The sequence below is a fragment of the Zeugodacus cucurbitae genome, chromosome 4 (assembly GCF_028554725.1).
Source record: "Zeugodacus cucurbitae isolate PBARC_wt_2022May chromosome 4, idZeuCucr1.2, whole genome shotgun sequence".
NCBI lineage: Eukaryota > Metazoa > Arthropoda > Insecta > Diptera > Tephritidae > Zeugodacus > Zeugodacus cucurbitae.
The window spans coordinates 37,419,904-37,434,871 of record NC_071669.1 but is presented as its reverse complement, the minus strand read 5'-3'; the positions used below and the strand labels follow the sequence as shown (position 1 = coordinate 37,434,871).

General features: G+C 35.5%; 1 protein-coding gene across 7 annotated transcripts in view; it reads left to right on the top strand.

Moving 5' to 3' along the window:
• Window positions 1–14,968, top strand: part of LOC105211582 (neuropeptides capa receptor) — a 49,088-nt gene that overhangs the window by 17,340 nt on the left and 16,780 nt on the right. For all 7 annotated transcript variants that reach the window (XR_851679.3, XR_003752254.2, XM_054228973.1 and 4 more), the window contains exons 4-8: window positions 4,765–4,855; window positions 5,079–5,278; window positions 5,548–5,718; window positions 6,011–6,082; window positions 13,420–13,564. Coding sequence is in view for 5 of the 7 variants with exons in the window: in XM_054228973.1 (XP_054084948.1) it covers window positions 4,765–4,855; window positions 5,079–5,278; window positions 5,548–5,718; window positions 6,011–6,082; window positions 13,420–13,564 (679 nt within the window). In the remaining 2 variants the exon portion in view is untranslated. The remainder of the gene's footprint in view (window positions 1–4,764; window positions 4,856–5,078; window positions 5,279–5,547; window positions 5,719–6,010; window positions 6,083–13,419; window positions 13,565–14,968) is intronic.

Below are 14,968 nucleotides of genomic sequence, written 5' to 3'. Positions count from 1 at the left end.
GAGGTAGACCAACAAAATACTAAATTTTTTATTCTCTTTATATTCGTTATATTAAGTCAGAAAATAAAACTCGATGCATAGTATTTAAACTTAGTCCCGCGTAATTTTACGTTTTTTTATGAATTTTCCGTTATTACTTCAAAATACTTCAAAATATCTGTATTCTAGACATTCCCGATTTAAAAATTAAGTATTTTAATTCAATACAAAGTTGTCCTAGTCTTTGCTTACCTATTACGTTTTGGGATAGATAGATTTTCTGCTTACAATAGAAAACAATAAATTATAATCGATGTTTGTTAACAGATGAAAAGAGCGGCGGGTTGTCATTTCAGTCCCGATTTTATCAAATCACACTCGAAATTTGCTGCTAAGCGATAGTCAAATGGAGTATGAGTGCTTTTGTGGATTTTATTTGATTTTAAAGAAACGAAATAAGCAATTCACTTGAAGCTTTTCATAGACTTTAATATACTATATTAGAGTGCTAATGAGCAGCAGAAGATGAAGACATTCAAATATGAAAAGCTAAGTCGTACGAGTGAACGCGGCAGACAACAAAAACACTAACAAAACAAAACAATCAAATATTACTGATTAAATTTGTCTGTAATGTGTATTATTTGAATTTAAATTGCAGCACGCATATATTTAAGCAATTTATGCAAATATAGAGACAATACAATTAACCCAACTGACAAAACAAACAAATAAACAACAGCGCCACAACACTGGGGCAAAATAATAAAATTAGCATAACATAATAATAGGCGTTGTTGCCATGAATTGTGTTCTTTGGAGACAGCAGAAACACACACGCACAACACCTTCGCATATCATTTCACACATTCGGCACTTACACTTACACGCACACGCACAAATGCATATAATTCAGACAAAGAACGAACGAAATAATTATGCAACCCTACCACAAGAAGTTCGTGGCTGCACGTTTCCCACGAACTCACAATTATCTAAGTATTTACAATTACAGCGTCTATATATGTGCTGAAAGGAAGTGCTGTAAATGCATTCACTCCGGCGTGCATTTAAAATCAAGACAAATTGCGGCAAGTAGATCCGTGACGGGTTTAGAGACCGCGATTCAGCACACTGGTATCATGCATTTTGGTACGTGTAACTGTTCAAATTTCAGTCGACCCCACAAAGAGTTCGTGGTTTAAAATTGCTTTAAAAAACTCATTTGGTCTTGTGTATTATCAAAAAAAGTCTACAAAATTATCAGTCTCCCAAAGCTCACATCAACACTTGGAAAGTACATTTTTGGCTCTTATTTATAGTGTTAGATAACGACCTTTTAGACAAATTATAATTTGCCTGCTCACGAAGGTGCCATTACGGAAGTTAAATTTGCGAAATGAAAATTATCTTGGCGTCAGCGATTGCCTAGGAATGTAAGCCAAGAAGGAAATTCACAAAGGTTGACACTTCCTAAAGGCGATAAATTTCAATAAAGGTACTACACTTGCACACTTATGTTCTTACCTCAGTCTGAAGCAACCGAGTAATTACGCTTTAATTGCTTTGCCATGAAATTAAGTTGATTGTGATTACAGGTGCTAGAAATTATCGTGAGTGAGTAAAGTAGTTTAAAGTCACAGAAAACAAAGTGTTGCTTTTAACAAGTAAGGAAGGGCTAAGCTCGGTTGTGACCGAACATGTTATACTCTCGCAATTTATTTATTTAATTTTATTATATTACATATTCGTCATATATATGGTATAAAGTCCATTGAAAGTCTAATACCCTAATATTATATGAGAAGAACCGAGGTCCTCATGTACGATATATAGGGGCCTTGAAAACCTATGGTCCGATTTCGACAATTTTTAGAAAGGGACTGTCACACTATAAATGCAGTATTTATGCAAAGTTCTTTTCCGATATGTTCATTAGTGCCAACTTTATATCATGTAAAGTAAACTAATCAGATCGATTTCAAAGTTCTGGTATAAGTAGGCGTGGTTGTGAACCGATTTGGCCAATTTTCGCAACATATCATTGGGATGTAAGGATAATATTATAAACCATTTTTTTTTGATCTTGGTCGAGTAGTTTCGGAGATATGGTTTTTGGCCCATAAGTGGGAAGAGCCAAACCCACTTAAAATTTTGTATACCAATTTGGGTGGAGCCCTTCTGCACCTTCTTTATAATGAAATTTAAGTTTCTGGTGTTTTACCTTACTGAATTAAAGTATTTTTAGTGGTTTTCAACAAAGCCTTTGTATGGGAGATGGGCGTGGTTATAATCCGATTTCCTCCATTTTTGGACTGTATAAGGTAGTACCTAAAAGAAACGATTCTAGAAAGTTTGGTTGATATAGCTTAAGTAGTTTACGAGATATGTACAAAAAACTTAGTAGGCCCACTTCATATTTCCATAGTATTTTAGGATATTATAAATTGTCCCAATTTCCTAATTGTAAACATACATATATTTACACAGAAATGTATTTATTTAAAAATATTATAATACGTATATTAAGCGACTATTTCTATATTTAAAAGGGAATTTCAAGTGTTAAAGATTCCAAAAATATATTTTTTTCTCCCATTTGCTGTTGGAGCAGTTAACGTATACTAATTTGGTTGAAACTGATTAACTGTTTCTGTTCTGTTTTTTTTCTTACCTGTGTGTAAATGCTCTTTATGAAGCCTTGATAATGACTAGCGACAGATTATCCGTCTACCTTTCGACGCTGCATACGCTTCCACCGGCGTCAGTCGACATTATTTACTCTTTTAGCATTTCTTGTGAACTCCACACACATTCCAAATGCAAAGGGTGACCTTAGAGTGCATAACTCAAAACTGCAAATGAAAGAATTTTAAATTCAGTTTGGAAGAATTGCGAGAGAACGCCAAAAGATTATGGAAGGTACATGTGAAAAGTTTTCAAAAGTAAGGAGCTAATTATACCAAAAAAAAAAGTATCTTGAAGACCTTTTCATGAATTTTTGAAAGCTTCAAAGAGAATCACAGAAGTGCTTATATAAAAAACGATTTTGAGTTATGAAACTTAAGGATTAATATTCATGTACTATAAACACATACGACATGGACCATATGTAAGTGTACGGTTTAAAATGGTAGATATGAATACGTTGTTGTTGTTGTAAACAAGCGGTATTTTTGCTAAGGCGCGATACAGAAGACATAAAGAAATCGTAAAATTCTGCTAAGATAAAGGATAAACACTTATGTTGTCTTACATGTACATATGCGTATATATACGTATATATGTACGTTTATATCTGCTGCGAACGAACATACCCTGCAGTGAAACATCAGACCAGTAGAAAAAATATCTAGGATCTAGTGAGGAATTTATAAAGTTATTAAAGTTTTTAAGAAAGAAGAAGTGGGTGTAGGTATGGAACTAAAGATTATGTTTCTACTTTTAATTAAGGAGGACTTATATAATCTAATAATCGCCATCTCATAATATATCAACATGTCAAAAACCAGTTATTTATACGGAAAGATGATAGTCAACCGACTAGTCGGATTATCGGTTCATATGTACTAGCTGTAACTAGTTGATTTCACTGCCGGGAGTACACCCGTGAGCACCGTTAAAAGTACATAGCTGTAACTGTAGTCGTCAAAAGAAAACGCTTGCAAATGTTGCCACAAGGCGAAAAATAAAAATGTTCAAAGTAGACTATAAAAGCTTGAACTTGTTCTTTTAAAATACACTCATGTACACACACATCTTCCTACTCAGCAGCGAATACAAATACATAGACTTTTACGGCAAATTTTGCTAACTTGCGCTACTTTCCGTTTCATGTATTGTCGTCTGTAATTTCAGCATATTCAAGGTTTACTTTTATTATATCTAATAGAACAAGTGCCTACGGTTGTGGTGTGAAGAAACGGCAAGCCAACGACTGATTAACTGTAATCTCTTCTAATAGTTGGCTATAAAAATTTTAAAAAGTGTATTCTATTAGAAATGGATAAAACAGGACGATTTTTCACTGTCATAATGTTTTTGGGGATGCTGAATCAGGTTTTGACCCTTTTTTGAATAATTCATCGGATTTGGTTGAAACTTGTTATTTGGAGGTTCTCGGAGTCGTTGATTAAGAACCAATTATCCAGTGCAATTCAGGCACATCGCATATATGTGCAATACCTCTATCATTTTAAATGCATCAAAAAACTATAAAGCAGTCACATCTACTATTTATTTGGATTTTCAGCTTTAAAGCTTTTCATATATTGTAGCATAAATAAATAAATATTACAAAGGAGGCCTTTTTCATACGCCTCCCCGAAATCTGATATGAACATGCCTTTAACTTTAAGGTTTCGATTGGTTAAATTTTTAGTCCACTTAGCAGTCTGGAGACCTGTAACTTTTATTATTATTTTTTGTTGAAAGTGTATTCTGCATAAATTTTAAGCGCAATTTGTCAATTGCTCAGCGCGAGATTTATGTGCTTGCAACATTGACCCGCCGTGACCGTTGAAAATGCACATTTTTTTTATTGATTTAGTTTATTGAATTATGTTGGCAAAGCCAAAGCGCGCATAATTTATGTGAAAACTTTTCACAATGCAAATACATACGAGATTTGCAAAACAGCTGAAGTTATAAAATGTTGGGTTTTATTTAAATTGAAAGTGCGTAAAGGCACACAGGGGAGCACTTTGGCTTGATTTATTCATTTATCGAACTTTAATCATTGTTAAATTTAATATATCATGATTTTTTCTTTTTTTTTGTATACAGGTTTGCCCGCGGAAATATTCCTTTACTGGCACCAATATCCCTACCTATTCGGACTGCCCTTCTGCAAGATACGCGCATTCATTTCAGAAGCGTAAGTACCCCCCTTTGATATTATTAATAAAACATTATTAATAATTAATGATGAATGCTAAATGCCCACCAACGGCATCACATCCAGCATTTCAATTATTACAAGAAATATTAAAAAAAAATTATCATCTCATTCGTTGTATTGCCTCTGTGAAATGCTCTCACTATCGATATAATTATTATTTTCATTATTATTGTAATTGTTATTGCATTTCAATCCGCAGCTCGACGTACGTCTCCGTACTCACAATCGTCGCTTTCTCCATGGAGCGCTTCCTCGCCATTTGCCACCCCCTGCATCTGACCGCGATGAGCGGCTTCAAGCGCGCAGTCCGCATCATCGCCGCGCTCTGGACAGTCAGCTTGCTAGGCGCCATTCCGTTCGGACTGCTCACAGATATTCAGTACTTGAATTATCCCTTAAGTAAGCATATCAATTATTCGTTTGTGAAATATATAGAGCATTCACACTACACTGGCAGTCGCAGCAATTCACAAATATTTTCACAATTTATTTGTGTTAAGCCGCTTTTCATTTTCATCACAGGTTTTCGGTTAATTGGAGAATTTCAATTCAATTACAAATATTATACACAGCTTACTCTCTTAATTATATCAAAAACTGTTGAGCGTGTATGTGCCAGCGTTTTCACATTTTTCGGTTTTTAATTTCTTTCTTTTCGTTTCAAAAAGCTGAGGCGACAATACCGGAGTCCGCGTTCTGCAGCATGTCTCATTACCCTGATGAGTTTCCACTATTCGAGCTTTCCTTCTGCCTGTTCTTCGTCATACCGATGCTGCTGATAATCATCTTGTATGGAAAGATGGGCGCACAGATACGCTTCAGCACGACCCTGCAGCTGGGTGAGTCAGAGCTTAAAAGCTTCAATATTTTAATTTGATGAACTTGGTGTGTCTGTTATACCTTAGGCATGGTAAGTTGATGGACATGTAAATAAGTTGTTATGTCAAGATTAGTACGCATAGTACCCTTACCGTTAATAATTATGCCTAAATTACCTAAATATTCCCTGTAAGTAGCTTAACTAGGTTAGTACCCAAACTTGGTAGATTTGCTTAAAGGCTTCTCTTAATCTTCTCCACTACCAAATGCATCTTCATATTAATTCTTGCTTTAATTTTTACCTTTCTCCAGGCGTTCAACAAGGATCCATGCATCGGGAATCTCGGCATCAGCAGTCACGCAAAGCTGTAATACGGATGTTGGGTAAGTCAAACAAGTTCTGCTTATCATTTTATTACCTGGGTATCTCCGAGGGAAATAATAAAGGCAAAATGTTTACAAGTAAAATGAAAAACGCCGTAAAAGCTTTAGGCGTTATAAAAATCTAAAAAATAGAACTAGAAGTGATTATGTTTCAGGAAATAGCTAGTATAATAGCGGACCCGACAAACGTTTTCCTGCATGGTATTTCAAGCTATTAAGACATTAATCAAAGTTCATACAAATTCGATTTGTGAAAAACGGAAAATATTTTCCAAAATACAGTAGAAACTCGTTTATCCGGCCCTCAGTTATACGGATTCGCGATTATCCGGACTACCAACCGCGACCAATTTATTTGTTCCAGAGATCTGCATTGAGTACTAATGAAATTAGTGCACTAACTCATGAGCCAAACAAATTCGTGCAAATGAGTACTAATACTAATATCAAAAATGACTAAGACTCATTTCCACCAAACAAAAAAAAAACTCATAGTATTTCTACACTTATATGTGCCGTCAATTTATGGACACTATGAAAATAAACTTGAATGAGTTTGGTACACTGATCAACACGAGTAATGTAATCTAAAAAAATATGTACATACATACATAAGTTAGTGTTCATTTCTTAACAAAAATTGATTTTCGTTGATATCTATTTGTTTTTCTTCATACATTCGATCATCCGAATGCCTATCGACAACAATTAGTCCGGTTAATCGAGTTTGTACTGTAGATATAAAATAATATATGTAGATATTTAACATTTATCTAATACTCATATTTACCTAATAACAGGTACACACAAAATCTGAAATTAAAGGAAATTTATGTTCTATAAGCAGTAATTATCGTAGAACTGCAAGATTCCATCTTAGGCTCAATCCACATCGGATTAGTCAAAAACGTCTTTGACTAAAAGACACAAAAACGTACTTTGCTCTAATTCACACCGAGCGAACATGCGTTTTTGTCTTGTCTTGTTCGGTGTGGGTAGTTATTCCATTAATTTTTGAATAATATATTGTATTTATATATCTATTTTTTAAGAAGGAAACCTTGTAACCTGAATTAGTAGTACTTTAACCAGAACTGAACCGTTCTACCATACTCCGTTAAGCATACACTAATACTAATTCTCCAGTGTTCAGCGCCAAGTACTTATTCTTCCCACATTATGTGTTGCAATATTCAAGGTTAGTCCCCAAACCATACATAGAATGTCGCTCTCTCGTTAGCCCTTCTCACAGTTCGTTTGGTCGACCAGCGCTTCTTAGCAACATTCTGGCAAGAGATATCTACTAAAGATACATTCTCAATAAAGTAAATATACTACATATGTGTAGAGGTAGCTACTTAAATAGCCATTACAGACAGATGGCCAGGAACGGCTTAATCAATTTACCTCATCATCCCGAACATTTTTCTATATCTTAAGTAACTCGAATATTTAATGATCTTATAAATAACCATTAGGCGAACAAACTTATATTCATTAAACCCTGTGCGTACATGTGGCACTATGGCTTACGAGAAGAGCTCAAAAGGTATGGTGGCTTTCCCTTTCTATCAAAAACTTCTTATTTACTCATTTCTGATCGCATTCATTTCGTATACTTATATGAAAAAACATATGTACTTTTGCGCTTTATACATATACATAAAACCCATGCAGATACACCTTGTAACAAGCACGAAAATGGTACGTTCAACCCAACAGAGGAGGCTTCTGCACAATGACGCCTTTATACAGCGGTATGTGGTATGAGTGCTTGGGGGTTTTCGCTAAGCAATCTTAAATGCCCATAGAACATGTTTGCAGTAGAAAAAGCTACTGAGTGGCACTTCAGCTCAACTCACTGTGCTACAAGTGCGTCTGCCACAGCACTTACATACATATATTGGTACACAATTGACTGTGTATGTATGTACGTGTGTGTGTGAGTGTAATGTCCTCGTAAAAAGAAGCCTGCATGAGACAGTTTTATTTACATTTGGATATCGCGGTGTCTGTGGCTTAAAGTTGTGTTCAAATTCCGTTGGAGGTGTTTCTAACTAATGCTAAATTGTCCTTGAACTATTTTTACTTTGAATGTAGCTCGCTGTCTAAAATGGTATGCATTTCACGTCGGTTATGCCAGGGGAAGAGAAAGGACACATTTACGGATATATAGGCTAAAGAGGCTTTGTTTCCTCCTGAGCTTCCTAATGAGGCACATTTGCCATGACAAATAATAGCGTAATGTTTGAGGAGCAGAAATAAATATTATATAAAATATTCTTTAAGCCAAAAAAGAATAGTTTTTTAATTTAAATCCCAGTCAAGCCCATTCCGTAGGATATCTCACATATTGACACATATTAAAAAAACAGTAAAAACTCATCAGGAAAAAAGGAAATCCTCATGAGTGATCGAGATTAGGGGAAGGAATATGCTGATTTCAATAATTACACTGTACAACACTCGACTGTCGTATAGTTGCTATATCTCAGAATTACTATTTACTTCAGGTTTTATTTCGATATATTTTTTTTATTTCTGATTGCTTTTGTTTTTAAACTTACTAAAGAAGACTGATTTTTTCGCTCCATACAAAATAAATTTTTCGAAATCTTTTAACGAGTCTTCTGTTTCTGTCTAATGTAAATATGTGTTATGAATACGGGTGTTCTGTATTCTATGCTCAGTTTGTGTCTATTTTATATCTTGCTTTCTTCTTAGTCTTTAATACTCGCCGGGATAACCTACATAATCTTTGGTAGCTGTCCATCCTGTTCTGCAGACTTTTCCTAAATAAACATTCGCAGAAATTCGTGTTCTATTCACACAAACAAAAATATCACATACACATACATTTCTTTTGTCGGGCTAGACCCAAATTGAAACTACGAACAACAACCAACAAGTCTCAAGGTCTTGCAGAAACATTTTATTGCCAACCGCCGTTCTATTTGCGGTTAACAGACGAAGAAGAGCTGCTTACGAGTATAAAGTATGCACACTTACTTGGATAAATAATATATATGTGAATACATATATCATTCTTATGGACTCTATAGTTTACTAGCATGTGCAAGCGTTGGACGATTGTCTATTCTATCCTTTTATTTGCTAATAAAAGCTTGTAAAATAGAAATGCGATTTGTATGCAGAAATAGGACCGTAAAGTAAAGTGAAAAACGGTACTCAACAGCCCATAGTTAGTACACAAGTAAAATCACTTTAATTATGAAGCCAAACCTAAATACTTAACCTATATATATGACGACTGCGTTAAGTTAGCGCCTTTGAAACTGTATAATTTGAAAAAAATCAGTAGTCTCTTCAAAAAGATATCATCCCTATTCGTTTGCCTTATAAGGCATGTAGAAAAACTACATGCCTTTTGTCCATTAATTTGCCTCGATGAATTCTAAAATAAAATAAATCCAGTTTCTATGACGCCATTTAAAAATACAAATTCTGAAATTCCTATGAAATCGCCAGCAACTGGGCTGAGTTATGTAATCAAGCCTAATCCGAATTGCTATTCATTTATTCACTTCAAGAAACTTATTTGCAAGCCTCTAACACTGCAATCTATTCAGAGTTATTTCTGCGTTCTCATGCGTCGCGCTGTTTTGTTACTCCACTCTCTTCTGCGGGATTTCTAATTCAAGGAAAACTGTTTTTTGCTGTACTATTGTAGTAATATTCTTTCTCGATGCCTTTCATCGAGTTTCGCATATAAAGGTCCATTGAATTATATGTACATATATACACTTACATGCGTGCGTTTGCTTGTCTTTTTTCTTTAATCTCAAATCAATTTACTTCGTCTGTCTCTATCACATTCAATATACGGATTTGCTCGCATAAATGGCCAGCTCAACAATATGCTTTGCAAAATGTCGTGCAAGATTATTTGTGTTTATCTACACACATTGCACATAAGCCGTACATTTGTTTGTATAAAACTGCTTAATATATCATGAAGCGCAAATACGACTGAGTTGCTGAATTGAGTATATACATATTCTTCAAACGAATTCTGCGAAAAAAATTAAATCGCTGATGTGCGCGTCTCCTATAATCACCCCGACCCCTAGAAGGTTATTTTAATGCAAGCAATATAAAATAATTTCAATTTTAAATTCCTTTAAACAAACATCGGCGTTTTGTGGCGTTCATTTTGAGATAATTCATTTTTGTACTTTAAGTTCAATTTTTTACCATTTGGGAGAGAGGGTGACAACTTCATCTAAATCATAGTTCCTGCCATAATTCCCAATACCAAAGTCTAATTGTATAACTAAAAGTAAAGCGGACCTTGTAAAGCCCCGTCATGATTGGGAAGGACCTCTCCGAGACGAGGTTTCAGACAAGGTGACTCACTATCGTGTGACTTCTTTAACTGGATGCTGGAAAAGATTATACATGCTGCAAAGCTAAATAGAAAAGGTACAATCTTCTATAAGAGTGTACAGCTGCTGGCGTACGCCGATGATATTGATATCATCGGAAGCAACAACCGCGCCATTTGTTCTGATTTTCCCGCATGGATAAGGAGGCGAAGCGAATGGAGGTGAATGAAAACAAGACTAAATATCTCCTGCCATCAAAAATTTTGCGCAAGATTTATGGTCCTCAGAACACTGGCAACGGCGAACACCGCAGACGATGGAACGATGAGCTGTACGAGTTATACGACGACATTGAAATAGTTCAGCGATTAAAAAAGAAAGCGGCTACGGTGCCTAGGTCATGTTGTCCGAATGGACGAAAACACTCCAGCTATGAAAGTGTTCGATGCAGTACCCGCCGGAGGAAGCCGAGGAAGGGGAAGAACTCCGCTCCATTAGAGGGACCAGGCGGAGAGCGACCTGGTTACACTAGGAATCTCCAACTGCCGCCGAACTGCGAAGGAAAGTGAGGAGTGGCGCGCTCTCATCGATTCGGTTATAACCGGCTAAACGGTTCAACGCCAATAACATACATACATAGCTTAAATAGTTACTCAGTTGTAGCACTTTACATTTTTTCAGTTAAATTGCTTTTGTGGGTGTGGCAATAATCCGATTTCGTCCATTGACCAACAGACACAGAGTGTCAAGAAATATTCGATTAAGACATCTCTCACTTTTTATTCAAGTCATCTCCTACACGGACGGGAGAAAGAACAGACAGAAACCCAGAATGCAATTGTCGTTATTCTGATCAATTTTCATACAAGCAAAGTAATTATATTTTGGTCTTCTTTATCATCTTTAAGTCACTTTCAAACTTAGTTTCATTGCCCAAAGTCCGAAATGTCTCCATTAGAGCCAAGTTAGTGTATATAGTACTCGTATAATTGAAAAAGTCTTGTAGACTAAGGAAAGGTATGTACTGATGCTATTTGCCTTGTAGTAATACTATAAGAAGTAAATCCAACTTTGTTTTATTAAAAGCAAGATATTCATGCGGGAGGGAGAGTACAAAAAATCGAAATTGGAACATCAGTAAACTGGACTGGCTGCCGTTGTCTTGACGAAACACAATTCTTCTTAGCAATTGTTTCCTTCAAACGGTTTCATTGTTGACAGTACATGTTCAAATTAAGTTTGGCTGTAGGGGAGTAGCTCAAACAAAATCATTATATTCCAAACCCACCAAATATATAGCAAAACCTAACTTACCATCAATCCTGGCTTAGCCACCTTTTACCCTGGCTCACCGCGATTTTCCTGCGACTATTTTCGCTTGACGTCTTCATTACTGAATCACTTTTCGTCAATAGTTCGTCCAGGTTTTTCGTAAACTGGTGAGACAGCCACTTCGATCTGCATCATCGAAAATACCAATCGCACTTATGCAACGCGAGATACAAATTACTAAACCCATATTCTGAAAAAATAATGGAAATCGACATCGCTTCAGACGATTCTTTGTAAACTGGCCGATAAATCTGTCGGGATTGGCTTCGGCCAAAAATTACTATTACTAGTAATTACTATTTACATTAACATTTGTATAATTTCACCGCATATTGTTTGTTACATTTTAAATGGACTTAAGTACGCTATTACACTTACGTTAATCACATAACAATTTACCATCCCGGACCGGTCATAACAAAACTATAAATTCTACTTATTACAAGTTGTACGGCAGCTGTGTGAAGGGAATGAACAAACATTGTATGTAAGAAAGCAGCAGCTCTGAGCTATTAGCAGTGAAAGTGTCAGGTGGTCGGTGCGTTGAAAATACCAGCAGCCATTTCGAATTTCATGTTAAGAGCAACACTTCAAATTTGCAATGGAAAACTTTTCACTATGAAAACCAGTACAATTTACCGAGCGTTCAGTTACCAAGTGAGCAATTATGTTTGCGAAATTGAAATGCCAAACTTCTCATATCATTACGGAGCAATGAGGGCTCTTATCTTAGGGATCGATCGGAATGTGTGTGAAAGTTAGAGCGTCTAATAACGAGCATACATTGCAATTTCTGAACAATGACACGTGAGTTTGGTAAGCCGATAAACAAAGAATTCTAGTGTAGGTTATAGCAAAATATTACTCAAAAGAGGAGATGAGCAATATCCCTGACAACGATATGAGGAATGTTCTGCAGCTGAATATTTATAGATCTCGTTGCCTTTCAAACTCTTGTATTTCATGATTTGGCTTGATTAGTAGCTTGTAGAATGCTACACATCAGGAGAACTATGTAGTTTGATTGTCATCATTAAGAATAGTAATAATAATACGAGAATGGTCCGATAAGTACTCTTTTATCGAAGTCGCCAAAGCACCGAAATAGTCAACAATATCCGTTTATTAGAAGCCAAATGGGCATTTTCGATGAAATTTTGTAGTATGACTTATTAGAGATTTGCACATATTTTGAAGTCTAGGTTTCAGATCTGCAGTTACTTAAGTTTCCGACACCTTCCTGTACCTTTATAGGATTCGTATGCAACAATTTTTTAGTTTATTTAAAGGTGTATTCTGCAACATTACTATTCAGTTCTAGCCCGAATTTCATACTTTCCTTGGATTACTTTTTCTACGACTTTCGAAGTCTTCTTACTACACTTCCCGAATTAGAGCGCTTATTTCAGCGATGTAATCTGTAACGGTTTCGTGTGCCAACTAGAAAATCTTCCAGTCAAAAAATAGCTCTTCTTGACCATATACTTTTTGGGGCTGGATAAAGCCATTTTTTTGTTTTTTGGTTCAAATGCGTCACTGTATCCATATTTAAGTTATTGCAAACAATTTAATATACCAGCATTTTGCATGTAAAGTATAAGTAAGCAAGAGTGTAATTATTTGAAAATATTGTGCTTTGTTCTCCAATGTCTGTTGCAGCCGCCGTTGTAGTGACCTTTTTCATTTGCTGGCTGCCATTCCACATGCAACGATTATGGTTCCTCTACGCCAAGGAACAAAACAATTTCCAAGAGATAAATGAGTGGATGTTCTCCATCGCTGGATTCACGTACTATGTGTCGTGGTAAGTACTGCGATAAATTTAGAAAATTTCAAATATTTTTATTTTATGAGTGACGTACTTTCATTTACATATGTACACATACGATTATATCGTACATATTTACATATATGTATATTATGTGATTCCATACGGATGTTTACACTCCATTTTAAGTACTTTATCTTGGTGTATCTGGTGAGCACCAGCAGCAACAGCAAGCAGTGAATATGTTTGCAAATAGTTTTTGTCATATTTACTCTGATAAAACCGTTTAAGTCTCTTTATCGGAGAGGAGAAACAATGTACTGCAGTAGCAATTAACAAGCAGATAAAAAAATGCTTTGTAAATATTGGAGAATTTTTGTTGTGGAGCAGTGTCTTCATCATTTGGTCGCCAAACAGTCATTTATCACGAACGCATGGGCAAACAAAATGTTAACGCTTAGTTTGTTCCAAGATTAAAGAGTTACTGATAATACCAGCAAACAGTTATAAACAACAGACCCAGCAGTTGTCGTAAATCATAAGCAGCAGTATATACATACAGTGAGTGCCACTCAAAGTGGCCCATATGTGAAAAGTTTACGTGGTAAAAACACCAAAACTTAGTTTTTATTTGAAATTTATTTTTATTTTTCTAAAGTTTAGACAATAACCAACAAAGAAACAAAAACATTTCATTTATAAAATAATACTTTCAATATTTACACAAAACAAGGAATTCACATAAAATTATATATTCCACATCAAATGGCCCACTTATTCAAATGTCTGAAAATTCATAAAATAATCAGAAAGTTTTTAGAATTAGTACTTAGTGGCATAACCTCTTTGATTTATAATTGATTTCAATCTATTTGGAATAGATTTTACCGATATTTTTGTATAGTCGGGAGATATTTTCTCCCACTCCTCCATTAGGGCAATTTGTATTTGATAGATATTGCGTGCTTTCGAATTTCTACTTCCAATTTATGCCATAAGTTCGCAATTATGTTTAAGTCGGGAGATTGCGGTGGAGTTTTTAAGGCTTTAGGACAATTATACAGTAACCATTCCTTTACGATATGGGCGGTATCCGAAGCATACCGTTATCTTGATACAAGTGAAATGTACTCCCAATTTCCAGCTTCTGTGCACTTTGTTTTAAATTTTCTCACAAAATTTGTAAATATTATCCCCTTCAACAAAGCACAGTATTTTCACTCATGCGGCGGAACAAGCGCCCCACACCATCACATGCTCACCACCATGCTTCACTGTAGGTCTAAGATGTTTCGAATCCAGCTCTTTATTCGGTGTTCCCATAGGTTAACTCTTCCGTCTGATCCAAATAAATTAAATTTGGATTCGTCCACAAAAATTACGTTTTTCCAAAACTCAAAATCTTTCATTTGGTAGTTGAGAGCGTATTCTAAACGAGCT